This window comes from Rhyacophila brunnea, unplaced genomic scaffold (assembly GCF_057557595.1).
Source record: "Rhyacophila brunnea isolate RB1 unplaced genomic scaffold, BYU_Rbru_1.0 scaffold_6, whole genome shotgun sequence".
Taxonomy (NCBI): domain Eukaryota; kingdom Metazoa; phylum Arthropoda; class Insecta; order Trichoptera; family Rhyacophilidae; genus Rhyacophila; species Rhyacophila brunnea.
The window spans coordinates 15,090,720-15,111,147 of record NW_028233276.1 but is presented as its reverse complement, the minus strand read 5'-3'; the positions used below and the strand labels follow the sequence as shown (position 1 = coordinate 15,111,147).

The following is a 20,428-nucleotide window of genomic DNA, read 5'->3' as shown; positions in this document are numbered from 1 at the left end:
AAGATAGATTTACACTAATTATTTAAAATAACAAAACTGGCATATTATTTATAGTTACACTGACAAAAAGTACTGACTAACGAGTTGGTTTTTATCAGCGGAAACAAAGTTTTGAGATTAAAAAATTAACATTCTAGCATGTTTCTTTTCTGATTCAGTCAGGTTCAGTAATTTGGTACTGTCTTGTGACATTGGCCCAATTAAGGTTTTTTTTTAATCCATAGACCGTTAATAGTCTAACACAAAACTACCATTTCTGGTGATAATGACTTTTGCCTGAACGGCGACGAATTATAATTATGGTTATTGAAATATCGCCTCACATAAAGAGTCGAGAAAAACCCTGAGGGTACGAAATCAAAGTTAAAACAAAACATTATGTTGAAACACACAGTTATTTGAAAGGAATGAAATTTAAATTAATAAAATGTATCCCACCAACAAACATTCATAAGAAAACCTAAATAACCAATTTAATTCTAATAAAATATTTTGGATGAAGCATCTAAAATGGCATTTTGTTTTAAAGTTGGGTAATAAATTATAAAATATTTTTTCTTATTAACCTCTTTAGTTTTAATAAAAAATTAAGTTTTTTAAGTGCTTTTGAATAAACAGATACATAGCTACATTTATACTGTGTTATTATTGTTAATAATTACAAATCTCATGTGCAATATATTTCACAGCCAAATACTTTAAAAAAAAAAAAGTATGAATTATTGAACAAAGAGCAACTTGGAAGGGGGCACACTTTTGTCAACAATCTTCATTTATAAATCTTAAACAAATAACAGGAAAAAAAACAAGTGGCAAAGGTCAATGGCTGTATAATTTTACATACACTGTTTTATTAAAAAATTTAAATACATTAATATGATAATGTATTTCAATGAAAAATGATAAACACTATCGGCTGCACAAAATTAAAAACACTGTATATGCCAAGACAAAATTGCTATAACAAAACGACATAGCTAAATAATACACAACAGGAGTCAGGGAAATTTTTTGGGTATTACTCAAAAATTATTTATGTTAAGGCCTAAGGATTAACTGAACAAATTTCTCTCAAAGGTAAGGAATTATTAAAAATACTTACATATTACAAAAAAAATTACATATGCTGTAATATGAACAGTACAGTGCTACAAACTTATCTGAAGAATTGATGGGGGAGCCACAGTCGAAAACTACCAATATTAAGACTCGCAACTGGACAGAATATGACATTGGAATGACGTTTTCAATATGGCGTCCATATGGCTTTATAGTAGTTCCATTTTTGACCATTCTTCAGATAAGTTTGTGGGACTGTACAAACTTATACAAAATTAATACAATGAATAATCTGTAACTGTAGGTTTGAGAAAATTTGTGCTGTTTCATTTTTGACAACAAACATTGATATCAGAGTTTTTTTTTAAATCGCAGAGTAACTTGAATATTGTCTTCAGGATCCAAGTGATTTCTGTATTCTGTTTTCAAGTTCATGAAGGTAGAAAACCCTTATTGAGGAAGTTAGCTTATTGCATGCACAATTTAAAATATAATACGGTTATTTTATAGTTTTGATATATTGAGATTGAAAAAATTTACTTTTACCCCAAATTCCCTGACCCTTTATATAGATAGTGTTTTACATATACGTTATTACACACTGTACATCGTTTATAGCCAACATAGAGAAGTTCAAATTTAAATGATAGGTGAGGTTAGGCAATAATGTGAATTTTATCTACAATGGCGTATACGGTAACTACATGTGGTAGCACTCGTAATGTCGAGCGCTATTTCATTTTATTTATTATGTGGATGCATAAGCTGTTTTTACATATTGTTAACATAAATCACTCACTATGCAAGTACCTACATTGTATTTTGTCACAATTGTACAAACTAGCACTTGCATAGTAACAAAATTAATGAGTCGCCATTATAGCTTTTCGTCTTCCATACTAATCATGTAATAATTTATACATTTAGAAAATATTGCATTATAGGTCAATTAAAATAAGATGTTTACTGTCATTCATAATTCAACTAATTTTATTAAAAATAAGTAAAAAAAAGCCTTAAAAGAATGCATTTTAATAATTAAGTAATAATATTCGAATGGCTAAAGTCTACACAAAACTCGGCAAGTAAATATTTAAAAAAAAAACTATAATATACCAATACATAATATGTATGTACATACATGATTTTAAAAGATATGTTTAATATTGGAAATAATATCAATCTGATTAAACAATGTTGCAATATAATTAACAGAAAATATTTTTGTAACTTTCAAAGATTGTTAAAGATACATTATACATAAATGTGACAAAAATCCCAAACAGTACAAAAACATTATTCGTCATGTGAAAGACTTAATTAATATTGAATCTACCTCCCATCGTCTAGATCAGTGTTTCCCTAACACACAATACGCTAGAACCCCTTTAGAGGCATAGATTTACCGGCATACTCCACTTTTTATGACAAATTCTTGTTTTTATGCTTTGTGAAGTTGATTCGCAGCATTCTTTGGATCTTTTGATGTGTCGATCGAAAAAAATCTTTTAGATTCAAATAAAAGAGATTTTTTTGTACAACCTATATCATTAACTTTGGTCACGTAATGTGCAAAACTGAAATTTTTCATTAGAATCGTTTGAACCTGTAATTTTAGTTAACTGATAATCATTTATCATTTAACCGAAATATATAGTAAATTTAATATATAATAACTATAAATTAATAAATATTTCAATAGTTTTTATTGATTTACAAAAACTATGTAAAACGTATGTTTACTTTTTAATTATTTTTTGTAAGTATATAAAAATATATATTTATATATTCTTTATAATACTTCAACAGGCCAAGACGCCTAATGACAGTAGTGAAGTGGAACCACATAGTAATAGAAGTGAAACAATGACTAACACTGAGAAAATTACATAAATATATTGTGACCTCACCGGGTCGAACTTGGAGCCCCGGATAAAAGGCCAGCGCCTCAGGCACTGCACCATGAGAGCTACCTAATACCCTACCAATTTTGAAACTATCAATTTTGCACATAACTTAACCAAACATCACTAATGTGCAATATAATTTTATTCTGATTCCGATATTATAGCATTTTTAACATACTATACCATACCTAAAGTATTGTACATAGTACGTGGATCAAAATGTACAAATACAATAAATGTAGAACAGTTGGTAGCACTGTGAATATCACCAATATGTCAAATATTTATAAAAAAAAAAAAAAAAACAATTCAATCACCGTACCCTTTCAATAAAATTGTTCTTATACCACAGTTTGGGAAACACTGATAAAAAAACTCTAGCCTAGATAATTACTTCTTCACTTACAAGTTTAATACTAAAGCTAAAAAAATATTCCCAAGTGCAACATTTCAGTTGACAGTGCAAAGTGCAAACACAATACTTATAGAATAGTTATCTAAGTCCAAAGTCCAACCTTGAAAATTTATTTATAACACACTTACTTCACGGAAGTTATTCAATAAGGTTATCTCTCTGCTTGGAAGACCTACTGGTTTTAAAACAGCGATTTTCTTCTTAATACAAGCATCGGTAACGAAATAAAATATATTATATGGGGGTCATAAAAATTAAAATATTACAAAAATATATTTACGACGACAATATCCTAAATTATTCTAACCTAGCCAAAAACATCCATTGCCATAAAAACGCATTTATAGGTTTATCTTAGGGATTGCAATACCGGTATTTCAAAACCGATATTCCAGTATTTATCAATACCGAAATACCGGTTTTAAAAATCCAAAATACCGGAATTTTCGGTATTAAGAAAGCACACTCGTTTACGTTTTTGAAAATGAATTATAAGTTATGTGCTGCTAAAATCCAAATATTATGTGATATATAAATATAGTGAATCCAACATATGTGAAAAAATAATAAAACAAATTTCATCAAATATATTCGAAATAGAAAACATCTGTGGCTATTGTATTATGGTATTGATGACTGTACAAGCGTTGAATTTAAGAAGCTTTTCCTGCAGCCGGACTTATTATTTGCACTTGATAAACTTTTAAGGGCTTTTGTTACAATTATCAATATATTCAAATTATTTGTAAAAAATCACTAGTTCTACAATTATATTTTGAAATGTCAACATAATAAATGTAGGTATGTAGGTTTTTGCTATAAAATAATATTTTTTAATGATTTTGATAGCTATATTCTTATTGATAAGCACCTACTTCTGTTTTTTTAATGTTTAAGAAATACCGGTATTCAATTAGAAATAGCAAAATACCGGTATTGACATTTTCATTCGGTATTGCAATCCCTAGTTTATCTTATCAGCTTACAGATAAAACTTACCAATTGCTTTTTTTTAGATAAAAATGCATGTTTACTACAATGATAGAATGTATTTTTTTTTGTTGATAGAATCGTTAATGAAGTGAATTGAAATATAACTTTATACACCATTATTAATCTCTGACAACTTGACTTAAATGAATTTTCCATTATGAATCATCTATTTCTAAAAATTGATTTGTCCAACAAAAAATATATTCAATGTATAATTTAACACAATATAAATGTAAATGAATGATTCATTTAATATATGTAACTTCCAATCCATCTTTAAAAACTGAATGATACAAATAAATGCCAATATGTAAAATTTTATTTTTCTTATATTTATTGTAACAAAGAATGTATCGGCTAAAAATAGTGGATATTTCGTTCTAATTTAAAATACAATATGACAGAAGAAAGCCAGTATTAAAACCAGCCATTTATGCTTGAAACATGAAATGCTCATTTACCACAAATACTGAGTTGTAGACTTATCTGAATTTAGATATAGACGCTTCATGTGAGCAGTAATTGAATTTTACAGGTAGAAATTACTTTTGATAATAAATGTATTCTAATAGGCAGATAGACGATCCCTATAAATGCCGAAAAGTGGAAACCTGGGTCGCTAAAACCGAATCCTTTGGAATATTGCAAAACTGTCCTCAATTAGAATTTAAATTCCATCAAATTACCCTGCGTCATAAATTTATTGCTTAGATTTAGAATTTTCTATTAATTTATGTGTGGTCAAATTTCAATTATAGCAAATGTTGAATCTAATCACCATTTAACTGAAAAAAATCAAAATGGCTGATCTAGACTGCGTCATAGTTTTTTTTTTATTTGAAGCTGCTATATTTATAAGCTTGAGGGTCACAATAATCAGATCCAATATTCCTGTCAGATCCAAAATCATATTTTTTTTTCAAGTTTTATTGTTTTTTTGCCATACATTTTCTATTTTGTAATTCGTTTTTTTTTATTTTCAATCCCATCAATTTCGAATTAATGGCGGCTTTCTACTGCAATTACTATCTTTTCTTTAACAACACTATATCCCACAAAAAAAAAAATGATTATTATCCAACACAGTATTAAATATGTAATGACAAAACAGAACAATATTTAAAATGCTTAGGGCCAAATACTTGGCAATACTTATACATAAAAAGTGGTTTTATGCAATATTGCTGATTTTTACCTTATAATTAGTAGCTTCCCCAACATAGTGTCAGAATTTAGAAAGTAATACACAGCGAACTGCTCTCAAAATAAATATAATATTGAATGTCGTTTCAATCGTTTCTGACAAAGCTAAATTGTATGGAGTACCAATTATCTAGACAAACATGAAATACTATCAGTATTTAAAATATAGCATATTCCATGAAATTGATGTATTGTTGGAATACTTGCCATTCAAATAATATAGTCCAAATGCAGTGGATACTGTATCCCGTGTGTGCTTCGATTCAATTAAACTAATGATAAAACATATTGTAATATATTATTTAAAATGTATATTAACTATTAATTTATAATTATATTGCCCAGTTTCATTCCCCGTTGTATAAGTAAATTTAAAATATATGGTAAACCTAAATTTTAAAATTGCACACTTTCGATGGCAAAAAGTGACGTTGATTAACAGCCAGATTAAGTTAATTTAACAAATGTCGACAACTTTGTATTTAGCCCATAGATTTTTAAATTTGATCTCTGGTTTTATATTTGTTGTGTCCCGTTTAATTTACTTTAATTATATCCAAACGGTAATAAGAAATACCTATATTCGGAAACACACTCTTACATGATAATCGAATTGACTTAGACACAGATTCAAACCGACTCAATGTAAAGTAAAAAACATTATTTTTGTTGTAGCATTTTATAAAAATTCAAAATAGCTTACTAAAATAAAATTACATCCATTCGTAAAAAAAATTTTACATTCGAGTTGACTAATTTTTCAATATAAAATTATGTAAACTTTTTATGCTTATGATAATAATTAAAGTACAAAACACACAAACAAAGTTCCAAGTTATTCAGTCCTTATAGTTTAATTGTCTATTACAATTAATTGTATATTTAATAATTGGGCGACGTTAGGGTAGCACGCACTTCCATAGAGAATTTTTCATTTATAATTTATTCTATTGGTCCACTTCTGTGCTGTCGACATCTTGATATCTCCTGTTTCACTAGCCTGAAAGGAAATACACAATAATTGACATTAAACAAATAAAAAAGAAGAACAAACAATATATAAATTAATGTACAACCAATTCTTTTTGCACAAATTTGAAATAACAATTATTTTTTTGCACTGAATGTTTTACATGGCTATAAATATAAATATAAATAAATGTGTGCGTTGCACTCCCACAACAGATTAATAAGATGTGAAAGCCAGTCGCTATGCACCATTAAACGCACAAAACACAAAGCAGACTGTCCTCAAATATTACCAATATTTAATGCGTGTTCCGTTTATGATGCAGATGTAACTATTGAATATAACATATTATTTAACACGTGTTTAAGTTTACCCCATATTTCTCCACACCTGAGAATTAAACCTTGTTCCCTAGTTGTACTAGTTGCCATATATTGTCACCGGATGCAGATAGAGTGCGCCATTAATAGTGACAATCATCAATATTAAGTTGGTTACAGAAGAGATTATTGATTTCACAATGAAAACTTATTTTAATATGAATGACAACTATATCTGAATGTCTATTGTTATACTTAGTGAGTGAAACAACAATAGTTTTATTTTTGTATTTAAATACAGTGAAATCACGATTTTACGTGCCTGAAAATTCACGCTTTCTCACTATTTGCGTGAAGTCTGTGCAGTCTTTTTATTCTAATTTTAGTACCTACATTTAATTACCGGTTTTACATTTTAATTTCCCACAATTTCCGTCTGAAATATTCAAAATTCATTGAAATCACATACAAAAATTTTAAATCCAATTTGAACGCATTCAATTCAATGCATGATATTATCATTTATTCATAACTGAATTCCAGATGCATCTTTGGCTTCTATTTATCGACGTCATGTCTGCAGTATCTAAGATTAGGGTTACACATTGCAATTGTATAATTTAGTTTTTTTTTTTGTTTACACTTGTTCAAGCGTAAACAAAAAGTGTAGGGTCTATTTTAAGCTTACAATTACAAATGTGGCATGAAGGAATCTTTAAATTAAGCTGGTAAAATTGGTCACTTACCTTAGTAAGAGAATCATGGCCACAATATCGCAGCAGATAAGCATGTAGAAGACTTTTGACCAGCCCTGCGAAGACACAAATGCCGCCAACAGAGGGCCAATCGCAGCACCTAATAAATACAGGAAACAAATTCATTATAATAAATAATAGTCAAACCAAAGAATGATAATATGGCGGACACAAAACAAACATTTTATAGTGAATATCTCACCTATACTTCCAGTCCCATCAATGATTGCCGTAACAGTGGCTAGCGCCCTCGAGTTACCTTCTAACGAATGATGAGTTCCTGCAATTAGATACATATAATATAGTTCAATGGCACTCTGCTCGAACAGGTAAAGAACTTACAACTATATATCTGGGACAATTGTTTATAGATAAATGCCTGAACAATTTCTTTAAAAGTGACATTTTGCTGTGCCTAAACACACAAACATTGAAAAAATGTGTCAAGTTTGCCGGAATCAGAATTCCAACCTGTGTTCACGGACTGAGGTCAAAACACTCTGTCTCTACTCTACTATGAGTGTCAAATTAACTTAACTTTTACAGTAGAGCTTCGATTTTCCGAATTCATCATTATCCAGACTATTTTCATTCCCAATCAATCCACATAATCGAGATTCCACTGTATACATTGACAAAGTATATGTTAACCTATTTGATCTTTTCTGAACACAGCAACATTTCCTTTTCTATCAAAACTGTAACTACAGCTGTTATATAGACAATAAAATTAAAACCATGATGAAAATGTGTATTGTCATTACATTATAAATTTTGATTTTTGTATAAAAACTTGGAAAAAATAAATTTATTAACAAAATTCGAATTATGGGGACATGAATTACGTATGTTATACTGTAATGTTACACAATCTGAATAAATTTACCGAGTTCCGCGCTAACGGCAGTGGTGATGAGGGCGTATGGCCCGTTGACGAGACAACCCACAATGATCAGGAGACAGATGTTAGTAGCTGCGTTTATGCTGCCAAAGTTCTCGTAAACCATCATCTAAAAAAGAAAAATATTTTAACATCAGTTATAGGCACTGCAATACCAAACATAATTACATACTATCAATACCGGTATCAGTATTTCAGATAGTGATCCAAAGAAGCTTATTGAATACATGAAATACTAATAAACAATACATATGTAAATGTCCCCTCAGATCTGTGTCAGTAGAGTTGGGATTATATTGAGATGCATGTCGCGTACTGTCACGGCGACAAATTTTGTCTATGGTTTCCACTTTGCAGAATATTTTGAACGAACACGATCTCTGTAAATTCAACGTTGGAGTAACCTAGTAACGAGTCTCTGTAAATTCAATAATATTTTGAACATAACCCAAACCTGCAGACCGTAGATAATAGACAACATCCATATAGAAAATACATAGTGCCAACCGCTAAAAACAAACAACATGCAATTTTGACATAAGTCAAAAATGTGTAGGCATGTGGAAAATGATAAAAAAAGTTCATTGAGGTGGGTGTCGATGCAGTGCGGTCGCATGAGGTGACCTCATTGTTGTTCTAGTGATGGCAGATTTTGCCAACTGACAATGTCCGTTTAAAGCAGTGGTGCACAAGCTTTTTGAGAGAAGAGCCAATTTATCCATTTTCTAATTTTTCACGGGCCGCAGAGTAAGAGTGTTGAAAAATAATGATATATTGTAGTAGATGAGATAAACATTTTATGTTTTATTTTTAATTTAATAGTTACATAATTTTATCAGCAACTTCGATCGCTCTCCACTCCGCATTAAGTGCATATTTGTACGAAGAAAATTAGTTCAGACACGATTATTTTGTTAGACAACAATAAAAGTACATAAAGAACTTTATACACGCACTATACATACATATGTACACAAACAAATGTTTCATAATCTAACTGTATTTTTTCTGTTAAGACAAGCGATTTTTTAATATCAATGAAAACAATAATCTAAAAATAGACTGCACCTGCACCACAGATGGTGTGACTCATTGTAAAAAGATGAATTTTGGTCACAAATCTATATCTGTGAAAATATAATAAAAAATAGCATTAAGTTTTCTATCAGTGATGATTCAGATTATATAGCATTCCTACTGCATAATTTGTTCACATATCAAACACAGATTTTTATCAAATTCAATGAAAAATTTGGTGATGAAGTACTTATTATTTTGGGCTGCAACAAATGCCATTTCGGGCCGCGTTTGTGCACCACTGGTTTAAAGGTTCAAAATGTGCTACGGGATGGGAGCATCAGTCTGATAACATTTTACCAAGAAAAACGACATTGCACACATTTTTCCCGTAGCGGCAGCTTACTGTGAAGTCATGTGTACGCAACGTGCATCATAATATATTTGGTGCTTGAATGTCGTAGCAAAAATGTCATTGCACACATTGTACGCTCATGTGTAGGTATAAAGCTATTCTATATAATAATTGGGAAACGCTGTATAAGTCTATGTAATTACTATTATAAATAAATTATGTATTTAAGCAGAGATATACATAGTTATGGTAGATTTTAATTAGCTTCTTTTATGAATCTATGCATGTCTCTTATGAGAGTAAACAAATAACAAACAGAAAACCCTGCTGACACTGCTACTATGAATTAAATACTTCTGTGTATATATATACTACTATGGATTAAAAACATCTTGTTTTGTAAATGTAACATCTTTTCACCAAGAATTGACAGTTAACATTACAAAAGATGTATCAAAATATATGTATCATATAATATTTACCATGGGAGCCGCAAGGAACAGCATGACAGCACATGTGCAGGCAGGCATACCAGAACAGTCAGTCAAAAGTCCGGCCAGGATGGCTCCAAATATTCCGCCAACATCAAAAAGCGTCGACATTTTGGCTGATAAAGTTGGACTCAAAAGCGCTATAAAACCAGAAATAAATTATATTATATTGTATAATAATATCTCTGTAAATAATTATAAAGATTAAAAAGAAGCTTCTTTATAGATTTAGGAGGTTTGCAAACACAAGGACACAATTTTTTGTGCATTGATTTTTGAAATGATTAGATGCATTATTGGTGCAAAAATTGTACACAAAGGTAGATAGATATTTGATAATACTAACATATTCGATAAAAATTAGATTTTTACCATAATGGGATTTATGAGTTTTACAAGACGAAGTGTAACTTATAACTGCTTGGATTGTCTGATGGACAATTGAATACACCGAACCATTATTATTTAGATTGAAAACACCTCAGATTATATACCTACTAGAAAAACGCCTGACAGGATTTGTACCCATATATCCACTGGTATCGCGCTAGTATGCTTTAACCAATTAAGCTACGGGCCTCCTACTTAATTATGATAATTTTAGCTAGGTCATACATGAAATGCTTATCAAATTACATTATTTTTTGACAATCGGTCTTTGTGTTATAAATTAAGGAATTATTAATTGCCTTAATTACTAACCGACGCCTGGCTCGCATCAAATATTTAGTTATAACGTCTACTTGAACTTGCTAATAACTTTTTATAAAAATTTTCTTTTATTCAACGAATAATTCACAAGATTTTTCATGTATGACAAGTTATCTGTGTTCAATATATAGAATGTTACATTCTGAAATCCTGTGAATTATTCGTTGAATAAAAGAAAATGGTTATTAAAAATTATTAAAATGAACAATCATAAAAAATCATAGTGCATTATAAGAGTACAGAGCATAGGTCGATTGAAAATGAGACAACTTTTAGTTTGCCATTTGCGTTGACTGGTGAATTCGTATGACAAATTATCCGTCATGAAAAATAGCACCATAAGGTGATTTACGAGCATTACGATTTTCGGAATTGGCTTTAATTATATGACAAACTATTTCGTAGCATTTTGTATAAAAATACTAGATCTGTTTATTTAACTCAATCTGATGTGTACAATAACAAAATGTCAGAGATTAGACGTTAGAAACAAAGTAAAATTTTATAGCTGCACTATTTAATCAGCCAATAAATGTGTAAAATATTAATTTTGATATATGGCTGTCAATTCGAACACACTAAAAACATTGAAAAATGCCCACCAAGCACTCAAAATTCACAAGACTACTTTTGGTCATAGTCTAAAGTAATTGGCTGCTTTAAAGAAGCACTTACCGGAACTTTTAATATATATCGGCAACCAATAGAGGAAAGTGTAAGACACCAGCTTCGCGAAAAACAGGCACAGAGAAAACTCCACAACCCCAGGAATCTTCAATGCACCAATAAACCCGACGGCTTTCTTGTCCAAGTCTGATGAAGATTGAAGACTCGTTCCCATGGTTACGGAGGTACTGGGCGATGTGAGGACTCCGCCAGTGGAGAGTAGGTTGGTGTTCTCGTTTGGCGAGTTGGGGTGACGGGTGGACGTCGACAGAGACGATGCCAACGCCGGGTCATCCTGGAGTGGCAAACAGATCGGAGTCAGTCACTAAATAAGTCGGTTATAATACAATTAATTATCTTTTTGATTACATTGAAATTAAAGATATTTCGATTGACTTAACGCCTAAACACAATACGGTAAAACACAGTAAATTCAGATGTCTATTTAATGTATGATGATTTTGTTATTTATATGACAAATATGATAGAATGATATCCAAAACCATGGTATCATCACTTTTGTGGTGAACTGAACTATTCCACATTCATAAATTTCGGAGATTAAAAATTTTATGTCGCACCAAACACAATGACATGATTTCTTCAACAAATAAATGAGATAAGTATCTATTTTCAAAAATGCAATAAATCCACATATTGTCATTTAATAAAAAAACACATAAGTACATAACATCCGATCTGTAATGATCTATATCTATATCTTGCTAAAACAGACAAAATAAATGTTTAAAAATCTAAGAACTTACAGAAACTGATTACCTATTTAAAATCAGGGCTACAACCAGAACTGAAGCGAAAAACCGTTATTTTTTTGGAACGAAAACCGGAACCGAACTGATAAATTTTTTTTACTAGAACTGGAACAAAAACCCAAACCAAAAAAATTTACGGTTCGAGGTTTCTGTTTAAAATGATACAAATAAAATGTCATTAAGGGGGGACATGCTCGTCGAAGGTCAAAATTGAGTTTTTATTGTATTTTCAAACCATGATCCTGGACACTCCTTAAACGTTGTAGATAATCTATTTATATAATTTTGAAGCCTTATTATCCTTTATAGTTATTTTAAACATTTGATGACTGCATGAAGTATTTTTGTTACATAAAATAGTATTCTTTTAAACCTCTCGCTCTAATGTTTTAGAATATAGTCATATTTCAGTACGTCCATGTGAGGTGGTGTTAAGATTTTTTACATTTATTAATTTTTAAACGCATTTATAAAACCACTAGCATAATTTATTACGAGATAATTTTTGTAAAATATTCACGATAAAAAATTATATTGATAATCTCTGTGATCCCAAATTTGACAAGAATTAGGCATTTTATTATTCAAAAAATCGGCAAGATTAACACATTTGAAGATGATTCTAAAGATATTTATTATAAGCTATGTCTTTGACCATTCAAGTGTGATAAACATCTTATGAATAATGATTGCTTTATAATAATTATTGACCTAAGAATAAGGTAGTGTTTTTTTGAAATACGCCATTTCTTTTGTCATTCCCCAGTGGTTAAGCTACAACATACGGCCGTAGCCATAAAATGACAAACTATAATTGAAGTAGGGAGTAAAATGATATTGACGCGCGTGTTTGAACATGTACCGTTTAAAAAAAAATAAAAAAAAATTCGGTTAAGTACATGTTCAAACACGCGCGTTAACATAATTTTACTCCCTACTTTAATTATAGTTTGTCATGTTATGGCTACGGCCGTATGTTGAAGCTTAATTACTAGGGAATGACAAAAGAAATGGCGTATTTCAAAAAAACACTACCTTATTCTTAGGTCAATAATTATTATAAAGCAATCATTATTCATAAGATTTTTATCACACTTGAATGGTCAAAGACATAGCTTATAATAAATATCTTTAGAATTATCTTCAAATGTGTTAATCTTGCCGATTTTTTGAATAATAAAATGCCTAATTCTTGTCAAATTTGGGATCACAGAGATTATCAAAATATTTTTTTATCGTGAATATTTTACAAAAATTATCTCGTAATAAATTATACTAATGGTTTTATAAATGCGTTTAAAAATTAATAAATTTAAAAAATCTTAACACCACTGCACAGTTATGTACCGAAATATGACTATATTCTAAAACATTAGAGCGAGAGGTTTAAAAGAATACTATTTTATGTAACAAAATACTTCCTGCAGTCATCAAATGTTAAAAATAACTATAAAGGATAATAAGGCTTCAAAATTATATAAAAAAATTATCTACAACGTTTAAGGAGTGTCCAGGATCATGGTTTGAAAATACAATAAAAACTCAATTTTGACCTTCGACGAGCATGTCCCCCCTTAAGTATATCCAATTTTATTTTGCTTATATTCTTTTATGGTTTGTCAGATAATAAAAATGGGCATAGTATTCAATTTTGATAAAATGGCACATAAAAACAATTTTTATTATAAATATGCAATTGTGGACTTAACAGTTTTTGAAAATACATTTTTTGATTTAGTTAAATAATAAAGCCATTTTTTTTAAATACACGTAGAGTATGTCAGTTCACCATCAAGGCGACATTATGATAAAATCCAATTAAAAATAGAGTGGTGATGTACGTACGCGGTAAATATAAATGGCTACTGTCCGAGATCAACAAATTACCTTTATTGGGCAATATTATCACCTTTTTTACATATCAACCTCCTATTCGATGGCTTAAAGTCAGAACTTCAAAAGTTACAGGACTGTCGGAAAACACTTCACAAACTAACATAATATTTAACTATGTTAATTTATTTAATGAACATATTGACAATATTGTATTGTAGACTGAAAAAATAGAAATACGGTAAACCTCGTTTACCATGTTCAAAAAAGCAAAACAAGTTTTAAATTTAAAAAAAAAACACAAAATTCTATTTACGCGTTAGCACATTGGCCGGCGTGTATTAAAACTGCTGTAGAAAGTCACGCCACGTGACAACCACACACAATACTGTGTGATCATGTGCTAAACATGCGCCGAACACTATTTACAAGCCGACCATAGACTGTAGATTTGGTCTATTAAATCTGAAATCCGTTAAATCGAGGTTTTACTGTAATGCCGTCAAGTGAAAATAACCAGTCTGAAGTTTACGCACATAATGAAGTGTCCATTTAATTATAATTAGGTATTATGAAATTTTATATTAATGGTAATTTGGTTATTGGCTTTGAAAATCTAGATTTCAAAGACACCAATTGATACGGTGTACTTAAAGAGACACTACTAATATGGAAAGATTAAATAATTTGTGACGTTCAATGACTTTAAGCCTTCATATTTTAGCACCATGATTTGGTCACTTTGAATTTCATCTAAGGAATTAGACACACGGCACTGCAATTCGAGTGTGTCAACGTGGGTCTTACTTGATTCCAAATGATGAAAATGCATTTGGAATCAAGTAAGACCTGCACCGACGCACTCCAACTACAGTGGCGTGTGTCTTAGCCCTAACGAAAACATAATAACTTGAGAAAGGGAACAAAATAAAAAAAGTATATAATATTAAACAATTAATACATACTGATTATTAAAAACACCACAAAACTATATAGCGAAGAATAAACCTGATTTATACCGTCTAATAATATTAAATTTCTTATAAGTAACTAACTGTACATTAAAATTCTGCAATATTAGGGGGGGGGTTTGCTTTACGAGTCAGTAAGAAATAAAAATGTATAAGATTACAATAATTATAGTATATAAAAAAACGATTTACCATTGCTGGAAACGAAAAAGAAAAAAAAACAGGTCAATCTTTTGTCAAGATTTTATTTAGGATCTGTTGTTTTTAAGTATTTTTATTATAAGTGTATACAGTTTCTGTCAGTATGGTAGGTAAAATTAGTAGAAAAATTAATATTTTTATTTATTTCATATTAATATACAAACATATTTCATTACACACGTATTTCACAAAATATACATTATTTATAACACTCCCTGCAATATAAAATTATATTTTTAAAACAGGGTATATAAAATGACCAAGCAGGAGGTAAGCACGGGACATTTTGGTGGGATTTATTGATTTTGGTGATATTGTAAGTGTATGTAAAATGTTGAACAGGAATATGTTATAATCTGGTGTATGTAATTTAGTATTTGTTTTAAATAATTTACATTAGATTTATCAACGTTCAGTGTAAAATTGTCCACTTTGGAAATTGGTGGGGTAGAGTATTTTAATTATGTTCAGGTTTTATAAAAACCATGACGCAACACCAAGAAATTCAAAATGTAAAATTATTGAAATTTGTGGTGAGGTAGAGAGTAGGTAGAGGTTTTTGGTGGGGTAACGGGTTTCTGGTGGGTTTCAATGATATTTGGTGGATTTTGGTGAAAACCATCAAGTTGCCAAGGCAGGAGGTAGAATGTATTTTTACTTACACCATTGATATCCATTCTGTTACTTCTGTAGCATGCATTGTTTTCCTACAAAAAGGTTACAAAAAAATTAGTAAATGGCACAAACACGTTCTGTTAATCAATTCATTCTCCGTCAAATCAGCGTTAATGCCATAACAATGTTAGAAATTAATAAGTGTTTACTCAAATATTGTGTTATTTGTTTTTAGACTATATTCAATTTCTACAGACATCTTTTAGTCATATTATAAGGTGTCTACTTAGATCAAGGTTTTGTGTGTAGAAAATCTAAATAATATTAGTCATATGTAAGATTTAGTCAAGCTTATCAGTTGAAATCAGTATATCGATTACCTAAAAACAAAATTCATTAAATGTTATAGATTGTGATAAGTGATTCGTGGGTTAACAAGTGCATAACATAGTGGTTAAGGGGGGACATGCTCGTCGAAGGTCAAAATTGAGTTTTTATTGTATTTTCAAACCATGATCCTGGACACTCCTTAAACGTTGTAGATAATCTATTTATATAATTTTGACGCCTTATTATCCTTTATAGTTATTTTAAACATTTGATGACTGCATAAAGTATTTTTGTTACATAAAATAGTATTCTTTTAAACCTCTCGCTCTAATGTTTTAGAATATAGTCATATTTCGGTACATAACTGTGCAGTGGTGTTAAGATTTTTTACATTTATTAATTTTTAAACGCATTTATAAAACCATTAGCATAATTTATTACGAGATAATTTTTGTAAAACATTCACGATAAAAAATTATATTGATAATCTCTGTGATCCCAAATTTGACAAGAATTAGGCATTTTATTATTCAAAAAATCGGCAAGATTAACACATTTCAAGATGATTCTAAAGATATTTATTATAAGCTATGTCTTTGACCATTCAAGTGTGATAAACATCTTATGAATAATGATTGCTTTATAATAATTATTGACCTAAGAATAAGGTAGTGTTTTTTTGAAATACGCCATTTCTTTTGTCATTCCCCAGTGGTTAAGCTACAACATACGGCCGTAGCCATAAATTGAAAAACTATAATTGAAGTAGGGAGTAAAATGATATTGACGCGCGTGTTTGAACATGTACCGTTTAAAAAAAAAATAAAAAAAAAATCGGTTAGGTACATGTTCAAACACGCGCGTTAACATAATTTTACTCCCTACTTTAATTATAGTTTGTCATTTTATGGCTACGGCCGTATGTTGTAGCTTAACCACTAGGGAATGACAAAAGAAATGGCGTATTTCAAAAAAACACTACCTTATTTTTAGGTCAATAATTATTATAAAGCAATCATTATTCATAAGATTTTTATCACACTTGAATGGTCAAAGACATAGCTTATAATAAGTATCTTTAGAATCATCTTCAAATGTGTTAATCTTGCCGATTTTTTGAATAATAAAATGCCTAATTCTTGACAAATTTGGGATCACAGAGATTATCAAAATAATTTTTTATCGTGAATATTTTACAAAAATTATCTCGTAATAAATTATACTAATGGTTTTATAAATGCGTTTAAAAATTAATAAATGTAAAAAATCTTAACACCACTGCACAGTTCTGTACCGAAATATGACTATATTCTAAAACATTAGAGCGAGAGGTTTAAAAGAATACTATTTTATGTAACAAAAATACTTCATGCAGTCATCAAATGTGTAAAATAACTATAAAGGATAATAAGGCTTCAAAATTATATAAATAGATTATCTACAACGTTTAAGGAGTGTCCAGGATCATGGTTTGAAAATACAATAAAAACTCAATTTTGACCTTCGACGAGCATGTCCCCCCTTAAGTCTACAATACTACACCATTTAAGTGAAGCCTCTGGTAATTAACAGTTCCTATAGGATGAAATAAAACAAATCGTGGAATCACTGGTTGTCGACAAAATTATCAAAGATGGCGTAACACATGTTGACGAAGACCAGCTTTTATGGTTATTGTACGTCCACAACCATGATATTTTAAAAATTTATTTTCAATGAACTGGGTTAGGTATAAAAGATGAGGGGCGAAAATGACAACAGAGGAGCAAGAAAGATGTGACCAAAGGATAGTTGATAATAGTTAAATATTGAAGTGGAAAATTAATCTATAATACCAACTCACCACTAGTCTTTTATATAGAGTTAAAGATATTCCTTAGTTAATCCTGAAAAATGATTTTCTTTGTTGCAAAATTAATTGCAATAATTGTTTTATGATAGACTCATGACATTTTACCAGATTTAACGCATTCGATTATACCCTAAATGCAATTTTAATATTTTTATCAAATTAAATTACCCTATAGATTCCATAAACTCTTTAAAATAATAAATAAGTACATAGATTGTCCACTATTACTTGGTGTCTTAATTTTGCCCTACTACACATTCACAAAAACACATATACTACCAAAAATATGAACGATCTCTTTCTACCAGATGGGAGCCTTCTGAAGTATCCCTATCAACATCATTTTGGTTTATTGTAACTGCCATTTTTCCATGCAACAAACACCTTCCAAACCATTCGCAGTTTGTATGAAAATTAATAGAAATGGGGTCGTTTTCTTTGCTTCACTTTCATGATAATATGTTTAGGCTTCATTTCTATAGAAAGTTTTTTTCAACATTTTTTATGCACTATTGTATCATTATATTAATAGAGTGTAACTGTTTTGTGAATATTATCCGCTTTAATAATTCCTTTATGTGTCCATCTGTTGTTAGGACAATTAAATAAGGTAATTTTAGTGCTATGTCGTCATAAATGTGAATATCTATGAATGGTCCTGTTGGCAGGCAAAAATAATAAAAACACACACTTTTTATAATTTAAGCTGTAAGAATTATTGCAACACCACAATCAACTTACAAATAAGTCACATAGTGAATATAATTGCTTTGCATTGACTGCTTAATTTGCAAACCAGCTAACTCCACTTTTGACCAAAAATGAGATTTTGATGGCATTATGTTATAAAGCATGTTTTCTATGCTCACACAAAATTTCAAACTCCTGAACTTATAAATAAATGCATTATCGTTCTTTAAACAAAACAGCCAACTGCAGGTGCCAAATTTCCAATATCGTAAATGAAACAACTCCGCTCTTTTTATAAATTTTATTTATATATAAAAGGGAAGCTAAAATAGAATAAAAATTTATAGTGCAGCTTATTTGTAAATAAAAAATGTCACCAAGTGCATTCCACTTAATAGTTAAATTTTTAAGTTTTTTCTATTGCCCAAATGCAGTTGGCCGGTTTGTAGATTAAGCAGTCGAATATATCGAGGGTATACTGACAGAACGCATTAGCTCAGTTTTTGCTGTTTTTCGGTTTAAATGCCAAAATGTTAACAATTTTGTGCTCCACGTCTTGGTAAAACGCACAAAGGCATAGGATATAATGGTGAGAAAATAGAAACATTATTAAAGCATATTGTTATTTTTTTATTCTGATAGAAAGCATGATAATGACCTAATGCGTTCTGCGTATACAAAATACAGGACTTGTATCATGTCGTATATTTTGTTTGCCATAAAGGTTAGTCTTTATAATGTAGAAAAGATGTTTTTAAATCATAAAAAAATCTACATGGGAGAACGGTTTGGAAAAAAAAATTAAAGTCCTTTTTGCGATTATCTCAGAACTTGTTTTAATGACTTAATGCTTTCTGTCAGTATACCCTCGATATCTTCTAAGAATGGATATCACCTAAAAACAATAAGTAGTAGGACAACAGGGAATTACTAGATGGTAGCTATGAAGGATCGATTGACCATCGATTATGAGATCGTCTCATTCCTCAATTGCTTTACTTCACTCCCTACAGAACCCGAATGACAATACGGTTGCAGTCTTCGCCACTGATAAAAATACAAATGTTCTCTTATAACAATAATATATCTATGTATGTCAGAATCATATGAGAGATAATAATTGTATGTGAAAAGGGAGATATGTGGTTAAGCCGCTACTTTTCAGGAGCCAAAAGAAGATTGAGTCTTGGACAGTTTTCTGCAGGAACTACTACTATGAATTATAACTAATTCAGCGGTGTAGATTAGACTCATCTTATTTCTCATGGCATATTTAAATCATTTTCCAACTTTTTAGACTTATCTCCCTTTTTCATATACATTGCTGAGCTATCTATCATTATAATAATGGAAGACTTTCTATGCGCAGATTTCTATTCATTCTCCCTACGATATCATAG

The 20,428-nt window shown here is 30.0% G+C and overlaps 1 protein-coding gene across 4 annotated transcripts in view; it reads right to left on the bottom strand.

The window, feature by feature from the left end:
* Nucleotides 1-6,104: 6,104 nt before the first annotated feature.
* MFS16 (major facilitator superfamily transporter 16) overlaps nt 6,105-20,428 on the bottom strand; it is a 102,083-nt gene continuing 87,759 nt past the window's right edge. For 3 of the 4 annotated variants that reach the window (XM_085956364.1, XM_085956365.1, XM_085956366.1), the window contains 7 exons: nt 16,204-16,248; nt 11,773-12,058; nt 10,378-10,526; nt 8,509-8,632; nt 7,825-7,902; nt 7,614-7,722; nt 6,105-6,577 (listed from right to left, as the gene is read on the bottom strand). In XM_085956364.1, coding sequence (XP_085812490.1) covers nt 6,520-6,577; nt 7,614-7,722; nt 7,825-7,902; nt 8,509-8,632; nt 10,378-10,526; nt 11,773-12,058; nt 16,204-16,248 — 849 coding nt within the window. In that variant the 3' untranslated portion in view covers nt 6,105-6,519. The remainder of the gene's footprint in view (nt 6,578-7,613; nt 7,723-7,824; nt 7,903-8,508; nt 8,633-10,377; nt 10,527-11,772; nt 12,059-16,203; nt 16,249-20,428) is intronic. The other variant, XM_085956367.1, reaches the window with a different exon arrangement.